The sequence below is a fragment of the Oncorhynchus mykiss genome, chromosome 9, assembly GCF_013265735.2.
Source record: "Oncorhynchus mykiss isolate Arlee chromosome 9, USDA_OmykA_1.1, whole genome shotgun sequence".
In the NCBI taxonomy this organism is placed as follows: Eukaryota; Metazoa; Chordata; class Actinopteri; order Salmoniformes; family Salmonidae; genus Oncorhynchus; species Oncorhynchus mykiss.
The window spans coordinates 42540542-42558423 of record NC_048573.1 but is presented as its reverse complement, the minus strand read 5'-3'; the positions used below and the strand labels follow the sequence as shown (position 1 = coordinate 42558423).

Sequence of the window (17882 nt, the reverse complement as noted above, 5' to 3'; positions counted from 1 at the left end):
GGCAAGAAGATTTGCTGAGTCTGTCAGCGTAGTGTCCAGAGCATGGAGGCGCTACCAGGAGACAGGCCAGTACATCAGGAGACGTGGAGGAGGCCGTAGGAGGGTAACAACCCAGCAGCAGGACCGCTACCTCCGCCTTTGTGCAAGGAGGAGCAGGAGGAGCACTGCCAGAGCCCTGCAAAATGACCTCCAGCAGGCCACAAATGTGCATGTGTCTGCTCAAATGGTCAGAAACAGACTCCATGAGGGTGGTATGAGGGCCCGACGTCCACAGGTGGGGGTTGGGCTTACAGCCCAACACCGTGCAGGACGTTTGGCATTTGCCAGAGAACACCAAGATTGGCAAATTCGCCCCTGGCGCCCTGTGCTCTTCACAGATGAAAGCAGGTTCACACTGAGCACATGTGACAGACGTGACAGAGTCTGGAGACGCCGTGGAGAACGTTCTGCTGCCTGCAACATCCTCCAGCATGACCGGTTTGCGGTGGGTCAGTCATGGTGTGGGGTGGCATTTCTTTGGGGGGCCGCACAGCCCTCCATGTGCTCGCCAGAGGTAGCCTGACTGCCATTAGGTACCGAGATGAGATCCTCAGACCCCTTGTGAGACCATATGCTGGTGCGGTTGGCCCTGGGTTCCTCCTAATGCAAGACAATGCTAGGCCTCAAGTGACTGGAGTGTGTCAGCAGTTCCTGTAAGAGGAAGGCATTGATGCTATGGACTGGCCTGCCCGTTCCCCAGACCTGAATCCAATTGAGCACATCTGTCTCGCTCCATCCACCAACGCCACGTTGCACCACAGACTGTCCAGGAGTTGGCGGATGCTTTAGTCCAGGTCTGGGAGGAGATCCCTCGGGAGACCATCCACCACCTCATCAGGAGCATGCCCAGGCGTTGTAGGGAGGTAATACAGGCACGTGGCCACACACACTACTGAGCCTAATTTTGACTTGTTTTAAGGACATTACATCAAAGTTGGATCAGGCTGTAGTTTGGTTTTCCACTTTAATTCAGTGTCACTCCAAATCCAGACCTCCATGGGTTGATAAATTTGATTTCCATTGATAAGTGTGATGTCAGCACATTAAACTATGTAAAGAAAAAAAGTATTTAATAAGAATATTTCATTCATTCAGATCTAGGGTGTGTTATTTTAGTGTTCCCTTTGTTGTTTTGAGCAGTGTATATTGCTTCCACACAGGTTCAGTTCCTGAGTTATACAATTAACATCCCATCAAGCTTAGGGTCATGTATAAAAATGCTGGGCAGGCAATTATTCAGGTAAATATCTTTGGGCTTAGCTGTTGTCAATTTGCAGTATACAAATAATTGTTTTGGCCATCTGCTCCAACAAAAATATATTTCCACATTGTACAATAGTGACGACATCAAAACAATGAACACATATGGAATCATGTAATAAGCATGACAGCTTTGCACACTCAATCAGCTTCAAATTAAAACAGGTGTGCCTTGTTAAGAGGCACACCCGAGAAAGGCACAAACCAGGTTCTGAGGGTTGGCCAATCCTCTTCTGGCTGTACCGGGTGGAGACAACAGTACAGCGCCAAGATCTTCAACCTTTCATAGATGACCGGAAGGGTCAAATAATAAATCACAGTGGTTGTAGAGTGGAAACAGATCAGCACCTCAGGAGTAAATGTCAGTTCTCTTGTCATAGCGGAGCATTGAGTTCGACAGGTGCAGCAGTCGAAAACAGCACATCCAGTGAACAGGCCAGGGTTCCATAGCCACAGGCAGAACAGTTGAAAACCTTGCTCAGTTGGTCAGCCTTTGGTCCTGGAGATAGTCAACACGTATATACCAAGCCCCCCCCCCCCCCCCCCAGAGGGAAAACTACCGACTACCGGTCCCTGGTAGAGAAAAGGTTGAGAAACTGCAAAAGCTCATAAAGAATTCAAAAAGTATCAGAACATTGTAGTCGATTTTTATTGGCAGAAAGCTGCTGCAAAATGCAGAGACAGTCAAGACTACATTCATGTCAGGAAATTAAATACAGGTAAGACTTCAAAGAGAGATTATGAATTTAAAGCCTGGTGTTTTAAAAGGTTAAGACATTAAGAACATGACTTTATTAGACATAATCGAAAGCAAAGCGACAGCAAGTCAGAACAAGCAAGTAATGTACAGGCCATAGTGGGAACGAGTAGTCAGGTTTTTCCAGAGAAATTTAAAGCCGAAGGTTCAAACCAATAAAATAAAAACAGAAGCGGCATAGAACTAAATGAAGTGTTTATATAATATACACAACTAAATCCCTTCTCATCCATCACATGCGGAAGCGATCAGAAAAGTTGGGAGACTGGGGCACAGTGAGTGTGACGTCACTCTTCTTCAGCTCCAGCTGTTTGTAACGTCTGACAGGTTGGGCTTTGTGGACCTGAGGGACAGAGCGAGGACACTCACGTTACACTAAGGTACAACCAGGGCTTCTGTTCCGACAAACCACCACATGCCCGACTAAAAACTATACCAAATGCCCTAATGAGCAATAAATCAGTTGTACCAGGTGTGTTGATGCAGGCGCTAGAGCAAACATCAGATTAGGGTACACAACAATTTGAAACCAAAAAGGAAAGTTTTAGACAAGTTCAGGTTGGCCACCCTACCCAGGCGTGTTTGTGCTGGAACAAAAGCCGGCACATGTAGAGGGAGACTGGTTTAAAAGTGGTATAGGGACAACAAGCCCTTACCAGGCTACAACTTAGCTCTACAGTATTTTAAGCACATGACCAACTTCAGGGCGGGGCTGGTATAAGGTCAGTGTAGTTACCTGTTCCAGGCGTAGCCTGGCCATGTCCTCCTTCTCACGCTCCTCCTGCTCCCTGCGCTGTTCCTCCTCCATGCGAGCCCTCAGCACCTCCTTCTCACTCACCGCCCGGTCAAACTCCAGCCGCTCCTTGGCGCGGCGCTCTGTAGACAGCTGGAAGCCCTCTGGAACTACGGAATTATTCATGTCTTCTAAAGAGAGGCAAGAAAAAAAAGAGGTGAAAAGGGGTTTGGGTGGTGAGGTGTTTAAAAATAAAGATTGGCAGGTGGTAAAGGAAAGGCAAAAAGGTTATGAGTGCAGAAATCCAGCTCAGCGTTACCCTAACAAAGCCCACGTAAAGGAGTAGGCAACCCTGATCCAGTGTTGAGACTAAGATAAACAAGACTGGAATTTGTAGTTGAGGGAAAGAAATAGGCTTGAGATGAGTCTCAAGACAGGTAATGATCCAAGAGAACTGTGCAGGGTGACAAAAGTGGGGGAATCCCTGAGATAAAAGGTGGGAGAAGTTGAGTTAGAGGTCCAACAGGTTTCCAGGACTACGGTTGTGGTCTATGGCCAGTGCAGAAAGAGGTGAGCAAGGCTGGTGTGATCATACTTACCCAGGACAGAGCGGTTCTCTTTCTTGGGGAGGAACGGCTCTTTGTGAGTGACCATATTTGGTCGAGCTTTGAAGGTGGCTGCCTCCGCCTGGTGCTTCTGTTCCTCCTTCACCTGGAGAGAACAAAACAGAGGGGTTTGGGCAGGAATAGTGCTGTGGAGGTCATGAAATTCTGTCAGACAGTTGTCGTCATGCAAAAGACTTACGGGCTGACGGTAATTGACCGTTAATTAACAAACACGTTTAGCATCTCCAGGCCTCCACACACACACGAGCCACTAGTGTGTGCATTTGTCACATCTACATAAATACGTTTCCTCTCGAGTGGCACAGCGGTCTAAGGCACTGCATCACAGCACTTGAGGCGTCACTACAGACGAGGGTTTGAGCCCAGGCTGTGTCTCAAACAGCTGTGACACAATTGGCCCAGCGTTGTCCAGGTTAGGGGAGGGTTTGGCCCAGCGTTGTCCAGGTTAGTGGATGGTTTTGGCCTAGCGTTGTCCAGGTTAGTGGATGGTTCGGCCCAGCGTTGTCCAGGTTAGGGGATGGTTCGGCCCAGCGTTGTCCAGGTTAGGGGATGGTTCGGCCCAGCGTTGTCCAGGTTAGGGGATGGTTCGGCCCAGCGTTGTCCAGGTTAGGGGATGGTTTGGCCGGGTGGTGGCTTTACTTGCCTCATCACGCTCTAGTGACTCCTTGTTGCGGGCGGATGCCTGCAGGCTGACTTCAGTCAGCTAAACAGGGTTTACTTCTACACATGGGTGCAGATGGCTTCCGGGTTAAGTGGGCGGGTGTTAGAAGGGCGGTTTGGCGGACGCATGACTCGACCTACGCGTCTCCAGAGCCCGTTGGGGAGTTGCAGCGATGAGACAAGCTCTTAATTGGATATCACGAAATTAGGGCGAAAGACATTCACCATCAGTAAATATTCATCACAACAAATCCATTATTTTAGGCAGGTCTAAAGAAACATGAAGAAAATGTATTTCAGAAGAGAATATAAGTTGGCTATGCTCCATGCTTGTTCATTTAGCAGACAAGATGTCCCTTGTCATTATTTTATATTAAGAATTATAATTGAACTCGGCTGAATGAAATAGAAAGGACATTTTTCCCCCATTCCGGAGCAAGAGGGTGCGCATATGAAGCGGCTATGTTGAGTGTAAAAGTGAGAATTTGAAACAGGTCCTATATGCTACATTGAGTTTTGGCAACTTTAGTTGTGAATGATACAAACGTTAGATAACAAGATATGGGCTGCATGATGCGACTACAGGCTATTGACGAGTTGAGAAAGTCAAGAAAGCCTGCACTCCATTCCTTGCCTCAGGATGCACATGCAGTTCTCATTAAGTGATCCTATTTTCACCCATCAGACTATTCTCAATTTAACCTAGTCTTTACTATGTCAACAATTTTTAGATTTAGAATGGCTCATTATCAAATAGTCAAGACATGGTCACCCATATGCACTGGAATAGAAAATAGAGGCCACTTTCCCACCAGTGCGTTTTTCATGTAAGTCTGGTAATGTCACTGCACAACGGGTGATATTCAGCAAACTCTGTAGGCCATGGACTCTCCAACCCTGTTCCTGCAGCAACCCAGTGCTTCAATTTGGGAAACCAAGTGAAATCTGTTCAGGAACATTGATAGTAACATGTTTTCACGACGAAACATTTGATTAAACTGTTGACAACCGGGGCCTCCCGGGTGGCACAGTGGCAGCAGACTCTGGGTTCGCGCCCAGGCTCTGAGGTCTGTGGGGCGACGCACAATTGGCCTAGCATCGTCCGGGTTAGGCCGGTAGGGATATCCTTGTCTCATCACGCACCAGCGACTCCTGTGGCGGGCCGGGCGCAGTGCACGCTAACCAAGGTTGCCAGGTACATTGGTGCAGCTGGCTTCCGGGTTGGATGCGCGCTGTGTTAAGAAGCAGTGCGGTTTGGTTGGGTTGTGTATCGGAGGACGCATGACTTTCAACCTTCGTCTCTCCATTGTTAGTAGCTACTAACAATTGGATACCACGAAATTGGGGGGGAAAAAATAAATAACTGTTGACAACCCCTCTATGCACGCTGGAGAGAGGAAGGAAGGAAATGTAAACTCAGCGGTGGAATATTCTGTAGCTTAAGGTAAAGCGTCAGCCTATTAATGATTAATGTATTACTAGACTATTCAAATTTCACTATAATTGTAAGCTAAATCTGTTTCATTTAGGCTTCACCAATTACGTACCAAAGATATCTTTAAATCAGTTTCTTTTTACGTTTTATTGCCATGTGCAGTAGGCTGTGTATTGTATAACGGAACAATAATGTTAAATCAGGTTCTTTGACCATGTCTTCCACTCCGTTTCAACCGGTTGAACATCTTTCTTCAAATGGATCACAGTGAGGTGAGTTTTAAAAGCACATAGTGTTTTCATAAGTGTTTGATGCGATTTTATTTGCATTGACGTCAGAGTGTTTAGAGGGACAATAGAGCCCCAAGTACCAGGCCATTAGGACCTGATGATCGTTAGCCAGTTTCGTACAACCAATGCATGCCCAGAGTGCATAAAAGGAGATCAGAATTTTACTGTGGTCATGACTCATGACTGCTGGTGTGGCAGTAATAGGGTCACTGCAACAGCTCTAGGCAGGAAATAGGATTTTGCAAATAGTCGATGCACATATAAAAATTAAAAATTAAACTTTTAAACTGATTGTGCCTGACACGCAGTACCTTGGTGCCAGTCAGAAATATGGAACTCTACTTATAGGGTCAGAGTATGAAAGCAACTGCATGAACTTCAGTTTGACAGCCGAGCAGGAATTCAATAAAGCCAGTAGTCAGTACAACTCTGGAGTTGTCCAGGGACCCCGCCTTTGCCTTACCATCTGCTCCCAGCGGTCGTGCTTGACAGCTCCCCGCTCGTCAATGAGCAGCTTGAAGGGCTCAGGCTTGGTGGGCTCAGCCACCTTCTTCTCTGGCAGGACCACCTCATGGAAGTCCGGCAGCGGCTGGGCCTTGAACTTTGGCACCTGAGGTTCAGAATTTATTGACCAATCTGGTTACGATAACATTTTCTAGCAAAACATGCAGCAAAAAGGCTTTAATTCATTATCTCAAAATAATGTTGCACCACAAATCTTAGATGTGCAACACCTTGCTCGTCACCATCTAATGACACAGGGCACAACAGGGAACTGCTCCTGTAACCCCTCTAGTGGGACTACTCATCAGGTCTCCCCATTTTAAATAGAATTTAAGGCAAACGCAACCCGAGGAGAAAACTGAACACTTTTAAGGCAGTACCTCTTCATGCCTAAGCTCCTCCAGCCTCTTCTCTTTCAGCAGCCTTCTCTCACACTCCCGCTCTTCAAAGGAGAAGGGGCACACGTCCATATGGGTCTTGTCCTGGAGCTTAGGCTGGAAGGGCAGGCCAAAGTGGGGCGCCGCGTGGGCCTTGAGCGGGGCCGGGGGTTTTACCTCCTCCACCTTTCTGTCTATGCGCACCCTCTTCTTCAGGGCCCATGCAGGGGACTCTGGAACAGTGGGACATAGCACCTTCTTCTCCGGGACACCCTGTAAACCAACAGGTGTGCGTATCCCATTAGCAAGGGCACAATCACATCATATACACCATCATGGTATTATACCAGAGCTAGAATGTTTTGCATGCAAAATACTACATTTTCTGTTCATTGTTTGGCATGGCAATACCATAAGGAGCAGACTGCAAACAGACTCGCATCTAGGCTACATGTACTACCAATCCATGACAATCGAGTAAAAACTAGAGTTGGCCGTGTAGCACTCACCACCACCTCCTCTAGGATCCTAACGGGCAGCGGGCGGGAGTGGAAGGTGTGCTGCTCCTCGGGCTCCTCCGGCTTCTTACTGGCATTTCGATCCGTCAGCCTCTTGTCCATGTGCAAATGGAAGCCCTCCGGCCGCGTGGACTCCTTCACCAAGGGCTTCTTGGGATTCAGCGCCCCCTCTAGGATCTTCCTGTTCAGCTCCAGGGCCTTGAACTTAAACCTGGAAGATACCACAGGACATGGGTGGATAATGAAGGTTGCAAATAGAATAAGTGAAGACAATTCCTTATTCAAATTGAAACAAATCATATATGTTCAATACAAAGCATTTCTATCTTCTTGAAGAGGGTTCAAGGTCATTGGACCATGAATGGGCTGGAGCACCAGTAAACGTGTCAGCTTCCTTCTAGTAACGTAGAGTACACACTGGTAGAAGTAACCCACCAAGTCTAATAACTACTATTTATAGGCCACACCGCATGCCAGTAGAAGAACAGAGTGAAGAAGCCGTAAGTGTGGACTCACTGTTGGAGTTTCTGGAGTTCCTCAGCCTCAAGCTCAGCACTGCTCTTGACTGCCGTGGGTCGGCGCCTCTGCCGGGTCATCAGCAGAGGGGTGTGAGGGTGGGTGATCTTCAGCTGCTCACTCTTCACAGGTGACGGGCCTGAAGGAAAGAATCATTGTAGTTTGCTGCCATTTTTACTTCACGCACGAAGCACACCCCAGAGCATGGGACTGCCACCATTGCCGGCCATGTATGACAGAAAGGACTAGCTGGATTAGAGCTAATACACACCCCTCTCGTGGCTCTGTCGACTGCGAAGGTGGTAGCGGGTTGGAGTCCGTCTCTGAAACTGCTCAATCTGCTGGGCCATGGGCACGTAGGGGGCAGGGTCCTCCAGCTTCCTCTTGCTGCCAGTAGACAGGTTAAAGGGCTTGGGCACAGTGGTACCATTTGGTGCCTTGGCCTGACAAAGAAAATAATTCAGGAGATTACTTCAAGGGGGAAAAAATAATCACAAATATGTCTGGGTGAAGCGACAACGTAGGGAAGTGGAAAAATCATATCTTTGGGTTAAACCCATCCCTTAAACTGCCATAGCAGCTGATGTGGCCCCCCCAAAAAGCTAGCTACTTACGGGGGAGGATGGGTGCTTGCGGAGCTGAGCGGTGAAGTCCATCTCCTTGTGCTGTGGCAAGGTGCCAACCTTGACACGTCCATCTGTGCTGAAGTTGAACTCTTTGGGTACGGTGGTGGCCAGAGCCAGCTTCTTAGGGGGCTGACCTGAATGACGACATGATTGACAAGATGAAATCCTGCTTAATGCAGACAGATTACTCCTTCCTAAAATTGAAGCTACTCACTGCCTGCCATTGCAGCCCTGTAACTGGCCTCGTTCCTCTTCCGCTGGTCAGCCACTTCCTTCTGAAGAGTCTTGATGCGCTCCATCTCCTGCTGCTCAGAGCTCTTATGCCTGAGGTTGACATACAAACTTTATAACACAATCTAGGGATATTAACCTTCAAATGCAGTGTTCCACAATCTTGGTCCCAGAGAACCACTGGGTTTTGCAAGCTTTTGTCCTAGCCGTGTCAATACTTGATTAGTTGAATAAGGAGAGTTATTGCTAGGGTTATAATGCTGAGTGATGGGAAATGTAACCAGTCAAATTCCTTAACATATCCATGGATTAAAGGACTGACAGTCTTGTCAGCACCAACATCAGGTCATGCATGCCTCCTCTAATTAAAATCCATGAGTGATAGCAGTATGACATACTGTGTGGTGGTGGGGGCTGCTGCAACGTGCCGGGCCTGCGTGGCTGCTCTGGGGTTGAGTCGCACGGTGGTGCGGCCACTAAGACTGCGCCTGGGGGGCAGAGATGAGCTCCTGGCAAATTAACAGACCAGGACAGTCTGGTTACTTTTGTCCACAAGACAATTGGTCAAGGTTCATTATTAAAGATGGAATCTGCAGTAGGGGGAAACAGCACCACTGCCCAGGCATTATTGTTTTGTTGACAAAGCAGAGGTGGAGAGCGCTGCATGTGAAAAATGAATACATTCACCAACACCCAATATTAATTTCATACTTCAAACCCAATAGTCAACAGTTTGGGCCATGCTAAACAAGCCCTCTCAAAATACATTTCCACCATGGTGGGAGGGGGGAGACAAGATACTCCAGTTGTTTAACGGCGATGCGTTGACGAAATGTTGTTGGGTTTTTGTGTGTTTTGTGTTAGAGCTGTAAACAGTAAGATGAATTGCGGTCTCTGCCACATCCAGGGCTAGATTTAATAATTCCAGGCACACCGTGGCAGAGGGGAGGATAGTAAAAATGTATAAGTTCCCTGACCTTCTCTGCTTCTTGACAGGTGGTGGCACTTGAGGGGCGGTGTGCCGTCCTTCCTCATTGCAGGCTGCCTCTTTGCGCTTTGACACCCTTCAGTGCAGAAACAAGTGTTATATTACCACTTAAAAGCATATATTTGCTTGGTCTAATACTGACCAGATAGGACTAAATTAAGTTCCTATTGTATTTGACCTGACTGGTCTGCAGTTAAACAGGTTGATGCTGTTATAAAAGAAACATAACTTTAACATTATAACCTTTTGCCATCTTTCCTTTCCACTTGAAATGGACTAATAAAATATTCCAAACACCCATGAATGCAGCAGGATGGCTGCAATTGGGTTTTTCAAAAATAACCACATTCCTTAGTAACTCAATTTGACCAATGTAGAGCCTCAAACGAGATCTCAGCCGAGCTGAGTGTTCTAGAAGCAACATACCTGCGCGGTTGGGCAGGGGGTCCCTTCCTTTTTGGCAGGGCAGCTACCGGAGCTGGCTTATTTCCCCAGGAGGTGACAATGTTGGGGAGGGTAGCTGAGGACATGCTCGGGGAATCTGCTGTGGTGGGTCCCGAGGAAGTGCTTGGGGCCTCTACTGTGGAAACAAGAATATATCACATTACACAGGTCAGTCCAACTTGTGAATGTAAGTGTGAAAACACCCTGGATAATCATAAAACTGTCTAAAGTACCAACCTGAGTTAGAGTTGTCCTTCACCCTGGGAGATACAATCACCCTGGGCAAGTGTGTTTTAGGGGTCATTCCAAATGGCATATCATTTCTGTTTGGGGTGGCAAGGTGGCCAAACATTCCACCATCCTGGCCAGCACATTGGTCTGCAGAAAGTCACACGATTCAAGAATAAAGTGTAAATTCAACAACTTTAAGTTACAATAGGTGATAAAGCATTTAACACCAAGACCACCCATATGTCAGCGTGCTCCAATATTTAAAAATACATGCATTAATCTTGGGAAGATCTATCCTTACACAGCCCATGGGAATTGTATAACCGTTGCCTTACTAACAACCCCATAACTTCTAAGATCGGATTTCCTCCAAAATACTTTATAATATTGTGCACAAGCTTGCGAATATCTTACCAAACCAAATATCTGCGTTGTCCTCCGTATCCAATGCTTTGAAATCAATTACATGTGACGGTGCATCAAATTCGTAGTGACTTGCCGATTCACCCTGCGCCATCTCACCAGCCATTTCAGCAGCTGTCTGTAGCTGCTCTCCTAACAAGTAGATGTTGATGCATGACATGAGGCCAATTGTTAAGATGGGAGTTAGTTTTGAAGACGTAGCAGTGGCTAACTTCGCTAAATTAGCGAGAAAAACGTTACGCTTCCCCCCCATGAACACATTTAACTGCTTAGCGACAATATATATATACAGTACGTTAACATAATGACAAGAGAGCCATACCAGAAATGGTATCGTTAGTGTATTGAAGCTAGCTACAGTAGCTAACGTACTAGCTAGATACTGTACTGTGGATCCAAATTATCTGAGATATGAGATTTAAAAAAAAAATAGTTAACATGTTCATAAAAACACACTACATTATAACATACCTTTTAAACGCGTGTTTTAGAAACACAACCAAGCCGTAGTGGCAATCCCTTGAGCCGTCAGTTAGCTTCAGTGCTGAAATAACAAAATAAGGTTTGGCGTTACCGTTTAAATTTCCTCCCCATTTGAACCAGCCAATCAACAGCCTCTTCCAGAGCAATTGGTTTTCCATTGGCTCAACGTGCCTGGATTACGGCATACTCAAATTATATTTCCTGCCACGTGAGGACTTTCTGTAACAATTCTGAATGCCCACATTCTTACATTTTCATGTAACTACATTTTACTAATTTAGCAGACACTCTTACCCAGAGTCAACTAATGTATCTAGATAAGAAACCCACATGAGTAATTATAATTTAAAATTCCCCCAAAAAACAGCTATCAGCAAAAACCTATCAGCACGAGTTCGTTTTGGATGGCCCGGGGTTTAAGCGGGGTTTACACATTTTAAACCATTCCACTGGACCTCAAAATAAAACTCCACCCAACAGGGACAACGGGGGGGGGGGGGGGGGGGGGGGGGGCATCTTTGACCATGTTCTTTGAAGAGCATCATTTTCATCATTAATTTATCAACAATGTAACAAATTCAACTCGATGGGCAATCAACTACAAATAATAAATGTGCATTTGCACAGCATCATGCTCTGTAGGCCTAATCTTTATCAATTGTTAAATAAAGTAAAACATTTTGCATGTTAGGCCTACTTATTTAGGCCTATGCTAATGTCCTAACTTCAACAAATGATATGGATACAAAGGTTGAAATAGACTTGGGTCTTTAATCAACACTCAGTGCAAATAATATTTTTCAGATGTAAAGAAAAAACATGATTCATGTGCATGTTACAATAATGCATTCATTAATCGTAATCAACAATAATAAGTAACAATAGTACAAATACATTTGATAAAAACATGACATGTAGGCACAACACTGATGTCTGCATGCAGGACATTTCAAGCTTTTGTTCAATAAAGAAAGTCAATACAACTGGGATGGGTGGCGTTGGAGTGAATACGCCTTCCTTCGGAGGGTGCTACATTTTCTGGATCATGACCTGAAATTTACCTGTGAAGAAATAAACAATATGTCAAAAGGATAAAAGTACTGTATATCCCAAGATCATTTTGCTCTTCTCATACCAAGATCACACACAACATACTGTATCAGTCTGGGCTGGCTGATGTTTTTGGTTGGTTGTATTAGACTGTGTTGAGTAATGGTTGGGGCATGGTTATGTTGAGAATCATTATAGCTCTGGATACCTGTAATAAGTCTAACTTTCATTAAACTGTTTACAACCCTGGATATCTTGTTTATGGAGGAATGTGTGGTTATATGTTTAACATGTTTCTCAATTCACAAGCTCTACCAAAGAGAAAAGTCTTCCTTACAGGCAGGCATAACGGACACCTCTGCTGTGACAATACTCTTCACTCCCAGGTTGGAAAGCCCTCCTCTAACCAGGCCACATGTGAACGCCAAATACTGCAATGACAGGGGCAGGGAGAACCATACATGTGGTGAAAGTTGTCCAGGTATAAATAGTGCTTGACAAGTGAGTTTTCCCCCACTATGCTTCCTCACCTTTGGGGCATGCTCCAAATACTGTTTACCGGCAGAGAGCTGAGTGAGTAACCGGAACTTGTTATCCTGCAGGACATAAATACCCTGAAAAATAATCCACAGAAATCAACACTACATGAAAAAGTACAATATATTCAGTGAAAATATTTGACCGCATAATATTTCCATGAGAGGTGGTGATTGAAGTGCAATTGGGAAATGTAATCTTACTTGGTGGTTTGTTCTTAGGTTGTCAATTTGCTTTTTGAAGACACAGGTCCAGAAGTCTTTACAGATGAATTTCATGACATCAAGCTCATCTTTAAACCGTGCTGTGTCTTTGGTGAACCTAAAGAAAAAGAGTATGTTCACCATGATATTGTTCCCAGGGCCGACTCCAGACAGAAACAGGTACTTAGGACCCCAGGCCGCTAGGGGGCACCCAATCCAGGGCCCCAGCCCAGCTATCTAAACTTGAAGTAATCATAATCAAATGCCAACCGGTCATGCAGGGCACGTGCCCAGGGGTCCTGACCTCCAGGGGGCCCCTATTGATTTTGTTAGTTAAGCTCACTCAGATATCATTAACATGGCATGAGTCATGGCAAAATGTGTATAATTGCAGGAAATTAGCCTTAAAACTGAAATGTCTCTCCAGCCAATGGCAAAATGTGTAGAACTGCTTAAAACTTGAATCAAACCTGCAATTTTTACTCAACTTTCTGTTGAGAGTTAGAATACACAAGGTGCAAGTTCAAAATGTGGCTGTGCATCAGACATTTTTCTCTTGTTATGTCAGTCACTAGCTAGGTTTCCATCCAATTGGATACAGATTTTCATGCAAATATTCTAAAATCTGCATAAAAACAATATGTGCATTTTCCCACCAGAGATGTGTTCCCATCGAATTGACTTGTTGCAGATAAAAGGCTGTGCAGTTAAATTCCCATGTACAGATTAAAAATTCAAGTTCAATTGTTTTCCATCACATTTTTAACTTTACTGGTGGTTTTCTCACAAAAAAAATTGTGTTTTATAGCGTGTGCCCACTTTGGTACTGGCACGTGCTCTCTAGCCAACAGCGTGCAGGTAGCGAAATGGGCCAAAATACCAGCAACAGTGTGTGAAAATCTTGTGAAGACTTACAGAAAACGTTTGACCTCTGTCATTGCCAACAAAGGGTATATAACAAAGTATTGAGATAAACTTTTGTTATTGACCAAATACTAATTTTCCACCATAATTTGCAAATAAATTCATTAAAAATCCTACAATGTGATTTTCTGGATTTTTTTTCTCATTTTGTCTGTCATAGTTGAAGTGTACCTATGATGAAAATTACAGGCCTCTCATCTTTTTAAGTGGGAGAACTTGCACAATTGGTGTTTGACTAAATACTTTTTTGCCCCACTGTATAGCCTACATGATGAGATTATTATAGACAAAAGGGCAAGATAATTTTCAGTTTTCAAATGGCAGCCAAGCATCGATTATCATGTAACCAGAAAAATACCCTCAATATTTATTGGAAAGCAGCATTAAGCTCATCACCTTGCACTTCCACCACCCATAACTTATTTAATCTCTAGCCTAATAAACTGCATGAAAGGTCATAGTGGGAGGACCACACAACATGTCATCACGTGACTCCAAGTTTACTTCGATATGATCGTTATTATATTAATATTTGCACATAAGTGTTTCCATTAAATTTTACAGACAAAAAAGATCCCTCCTTGTCTAGCATATTTTATTTTGTTGACATTTGGAAAGTTTACCGAAAACTTTTCTGCTTCCATAAGGCCTGTCATGACATTTTTTATTTGAAAATTACTCGAGCCAGCTATCTAAACTTGTAGCAATCATGACCAAATAACAACCGGTCACACAGGGTACGTGCCCAGGAGCCCTGACCTTCAGGGGATCCCCACTGATTTTTGTTAATCACTCTCACTCAGATATCATTAACATGGTATAAGTCATGGAAACACATGTAGTAGTGCAGGAAATTTGCTTAAACTGAAAAAATATGCATCCACCCCATGGCTAAATGGGTAGAATTGCAGGAAATTGGCTGTAAAACTGCAAAGGTTTTTCTCTGCCCCTATGGTAAAATGAGTAGAATTGCATGAAATGTGTTATACAATTGCTAACATTTCTCTGCACCTTATGGCAAAATATGTAGAATTGCAAGAAATTCACCTTAAAATGTAAATGTACAGTGCCTTGCGAAAGTTTTCGACCCCCTTGAACTTTGCAACCTTTTGCCACATTTCAGGCTTCAAACATAAAGATATAAAACTGTATTTTTTTGTGAAGAATCAACAACAAGTGGGACACAATCATGAAGTGGAACGACATTTATTGGATATTTCAAACTTTTTTAACAAATCAAAAACTGAAAAATTGGGCGTGCAAAATGATTCAGCCCCTTTACTTTCAGTGCAGCAAACTCTCCAGAAGTTCAGTGAGGATCTCTGAATGATCCAATGTTGACCTAAATGACTAATGATGATAAATACAATCCACCTGTGTGTAATCAAGTCTCCGTATAAATGCACCTGCACTGTGATAGTCTCAGAGGTCCGTTAAAAGCGCATCATGAAGAACAAGGAACACACCAGGCAGGTCCGAGATACTGTTGTGAAGAAGTTTAAAGCCAGATTTGGATACAAAAAGATTTCCCAAGCTTTAAACATCCCAAGGAGCACTGTGCAAGCGATAATATTGAAATGGAAGGAGTATCAGACCACTGCAAATCTACCAAGACCTGGCCGTCCCTCTAAACTTTCAGCTCATACAAGGAGAAGACTGATCAGAGATGCAGCCAAGAGGCCCATGATCACTCTGGATGAACTGCAGAGATCTACAGCTGAGGTGGGAGACTCTGTCCATAGGACAACAATCAGTCGTATATTGCACAAATCTGGCCTTTATGGAAGAGTGGCAAGAAGAAAGCCATTTCTTAAAGATATCCATAAAAAGTGTTGTTTAAAGTTTGCCACAAGCCACCTGGGAGACACACCAAACATGTGGAAGAAGGTGCTCTGGTCAGATGAAACCAAAATTGAACTTTTTGGCAACAATGCAAAACGTTATGTTTGGCGTAAAAGCAACACAGCTCATCACCCTGAACACACCATACCCACTGTCAAACATGGTGGTGGCAGCATCATGGTTTGGGCCTGCTTTTCTTCAGCAGGGGCAGCGAAGATGGTTAAAATTGATGGGAAGATGGATGGAGCCAAATACAGGACCATTCTGGAAAACCTGATGGAGTCTGCAAAAGACCTGAGACTGGGACGGAGATTTGTCTTCCAACAAGACAATGATCCAAAACATAAAGCAAAATCTACAATGGAATGGTTCAAAAATAAACATATCCAGGTGTTAGAATGGCCAAGTCAAAGTCCAGACCTGAATCCAATCAAGAATCTGTGGAAAGAACTGAAAACTGCTGTTCACAAATGCTCTCCATCCAACCTCACTGAGCTCGAGCTGTTTTGCAAGGAGGAATGGGAAAAAATGTCAGTCTCTCGATGTGCAAAACTGATAGAGACATACCCCAAGCGACTTACAGCTGTAATCGCAGTAAAAGGTGGCGCTACAAAGTATTAACTTAAGGGGGCTGAATAATTTTGCACGCCCAATTTTTCAGTTTTTGATTTGTTAAAAGTTTGAAATATCCAATAAATGTCATTCCACTTCATGATTGTGTCCCACTTGTTGTTGATTCTTCACAAAAAAAAAACAGTTTTATATCTTTATGTTTGAAGCCTGAAATGTGGCAAAAGGTCGCAAAGTTCAAGGGGGCCGAATACTTTCGCAAGGCACTGTATTTCCGCTATCGGGGGGGTGGCAATCACACTTTTTTTTTTTCGTGAGGTGGGGAGGGGACCCCAATCAAATCTAACTTGGGTCCCAAAAAGGGTAGAGCCGGCCCTGATTGTTCCATTACCATTGACAGATCAGGTTGGAAAATATCACCCTTGGAAATAATTTGTGTTTGGTGATGTCAGTGATTACTATAATAATTGGAGGTGGTCACAGTGGTAAACAACAACATGAATTATCATATTAGTATGAATAAATAAACAAAACAAACAGTGCTTCAACAAACCTTTCTATTAGTCCCTGACCCACCCGGAATCCCATATTTTCCAGTTTGGTAATACATCTCCCATTTTCCTAAAGGATTTGAGGATAAAACAACATAATTAGTTATTATGCACACACATTCCATATGTTCCAATACCATTAAAAAAATATGGCCTCACCATTTCCCCATGTTCAGATGATTTGTATATATACTGTATCACCTCATTGTGTAAAAACTGAAAAAGGGCTTCGTCTGCCATCCTTGGTTATTCCCAAACCTATCAAACACCTCTGGCTAGTAAGGATGACGCCACCCTAAATGCTATCAGTATTCATATATAGATATTTATATATATAACGTAATATATTCGTCTTTGAATTTAGTGATGTGTGTTTCTACAGTTACTTAATAATGTAAAGCAAAGAACACAACCTAATCGAAATTTCTATGAACCCACGAGTATTTAAGCCAACATATATTTCTAACTAGCCGTCAATAAATTACTATGATTAAATATCTCAACTTGAGTCGTGAGACGCAAAGATTTAACGATGAGACATGAAAATAAACATCTGACAGAGGTCCTTCTTTCACACTAGCAAACAGTCGGCCAAAAGAATGCCTGAATAGGAAGCAAAAAATTACATCCCTTATTATTTAACAGTTCATACGGTTAAAAAAATACCAGTGGATGTATGTGTTAATTAGCTAATTAGACACAAGAAACATTGTGGCAATGTGGGCAACAACGTTACAAAGGCATATATGGACTACTTCCATAGAGATAGATAGAGGACTCATCTTTGTATCTGTGCCATTGTAGCGTCTGTGATAGCATCAAATCAAATCAAATTGTATTGGTCACATGTGCCGAATACAACAGGTGTAGACTTTACCACGAAATGCTTACTTACGAGCCCATTCCCAACAATGCAGAGTTAAAAAGTAAGAACAATAAATGCTACAGTATGTACAAAAGTGACTAGACAATCAGGATAGATAATAAACAGAGTAGCAGCAGTGTATGTAACAAGTATGAAAGTCTGTCTATGTGTTAGTAGTGTGTGTAGTCAATATGTATGT

General features: G+C 43.8%; 2 protein-coding genes across 3 annotated transcripts; both read right to left on the bottom strand.

The window, feature by feature from the left end:
- Positions 1-1930: 1930 nt before the first annotated feature.
- On the bottom strand, positions 1931-11579 carry tpx2 (TPX2 microtubule nucleation factor). Of its 2 annotated transcripts, none has more exons than XM_021615760.2 (16): positions 11130-11579; positions 10650-10790; positions 10242-10382; positions 9987-10137; positions 9550-9636; positions 8971-9081; positions 8556-8665; positions 8330-8475; positions 7987-8158; positions 7716-7854; positions 7191-7410; positions 6685-6954; positions 6264-6410; positions 3389-3500; positions 2793-2980; positions 1931-2399 (listed from the first exon to the last, which is right to left on the bottom strand). In XM_021615760.2, the coding sequence occupies exons 2-16, from the start codon at positions 10762-10764 to the stop codon at positions 2289-2291; spliced, it is 2220 nt and encodes a 739-aa protein (XP_021471435.2). In that variant the 5' UTR covers positions 10765-10790; positions 11130-11579; the 3' UTR covers positions 1931-2288. The 2 variants fall into 2 exon arrangements, with proteins under 2 accessions (XP_021471435.2, XP_021471434.2); XM_021615759.2 differs by having other exon boundaries at positions 9987-10140; positions 11130-11578.
- Positions 11580-11892: 313 nt separating this feature from the next.
- trappc6b (trafficking protein particle complex 6b) lies at positions 11893-17403 on the bottom strand. Its single transcript, XM_021615761.2, has 6 exons — positions 16978-17403; positions 16821-16888; positions 12932-13049; positions 12722-12805; positions 12529-12622; positions 11893-12202 (listed from the first exon to the last, which is right to left on the bottom strand). The coding sequence occupies exons 1-6, from the start codon at positions 17056-17058 to the stop codon at positions 12171-12173; spliced, it is 477 nt and encodes a 158-aa protein (XP_021471436.1). The 5' UTR covers positions 17059-17403; the 3' UTR covers positions 11893-12170.
- Between the last annotated feature and the right edge of the window lie 479 nt (positions 17404-17882).

Excerpts from the sequence above, each read along its gene's own strand:
- tpx2 (XM_021615759.2), bottom strand. The coding sequence starts at position 10,764 with ATGGCTGGTGAGATGGCGCAGGGTGAATCGGCAAGTCACTACGAATTT. Across the intron at positions 9,082-9,549 it reads CCTGTCAAGAAGCAGAGAAG|GAGCTCATCTCTGCCCCCCA; the intron begins GTCAGGGAACTT and ends TTAATTTGCCAG. Across the intron at positions 2,400-2,792 it reads CCAGGCTACGCCTGGAACAG|GTCCACAAAGCCCAACCTGT; the intron begins GTAACTACACTG and ends TCTGTCCCTCAG.
- trappc6b (XM_021615761.2), bottom strand. The coding sequence starts at position 17,058 with ATGGCAGACGAAGCCCTTTTTCAGTTTTTACACAATGAGGTGATACAG. Across the intron at positions 13,050-16,820 it reads GGTCAGGGACTAATAGAAAG|GTTCACCAAAGACACAGCAC; the intron begins GTTTGTTGAAGC and ends CTTTTTCTTTAG. Across the intron at positions 12,806-12,931 it reads ACCTAAGAACAAACCACCAA|GGTATTTATGTCCTGCAGGA; the intron begins GTAAGATTACAT and ends ATTATTTTTCAG.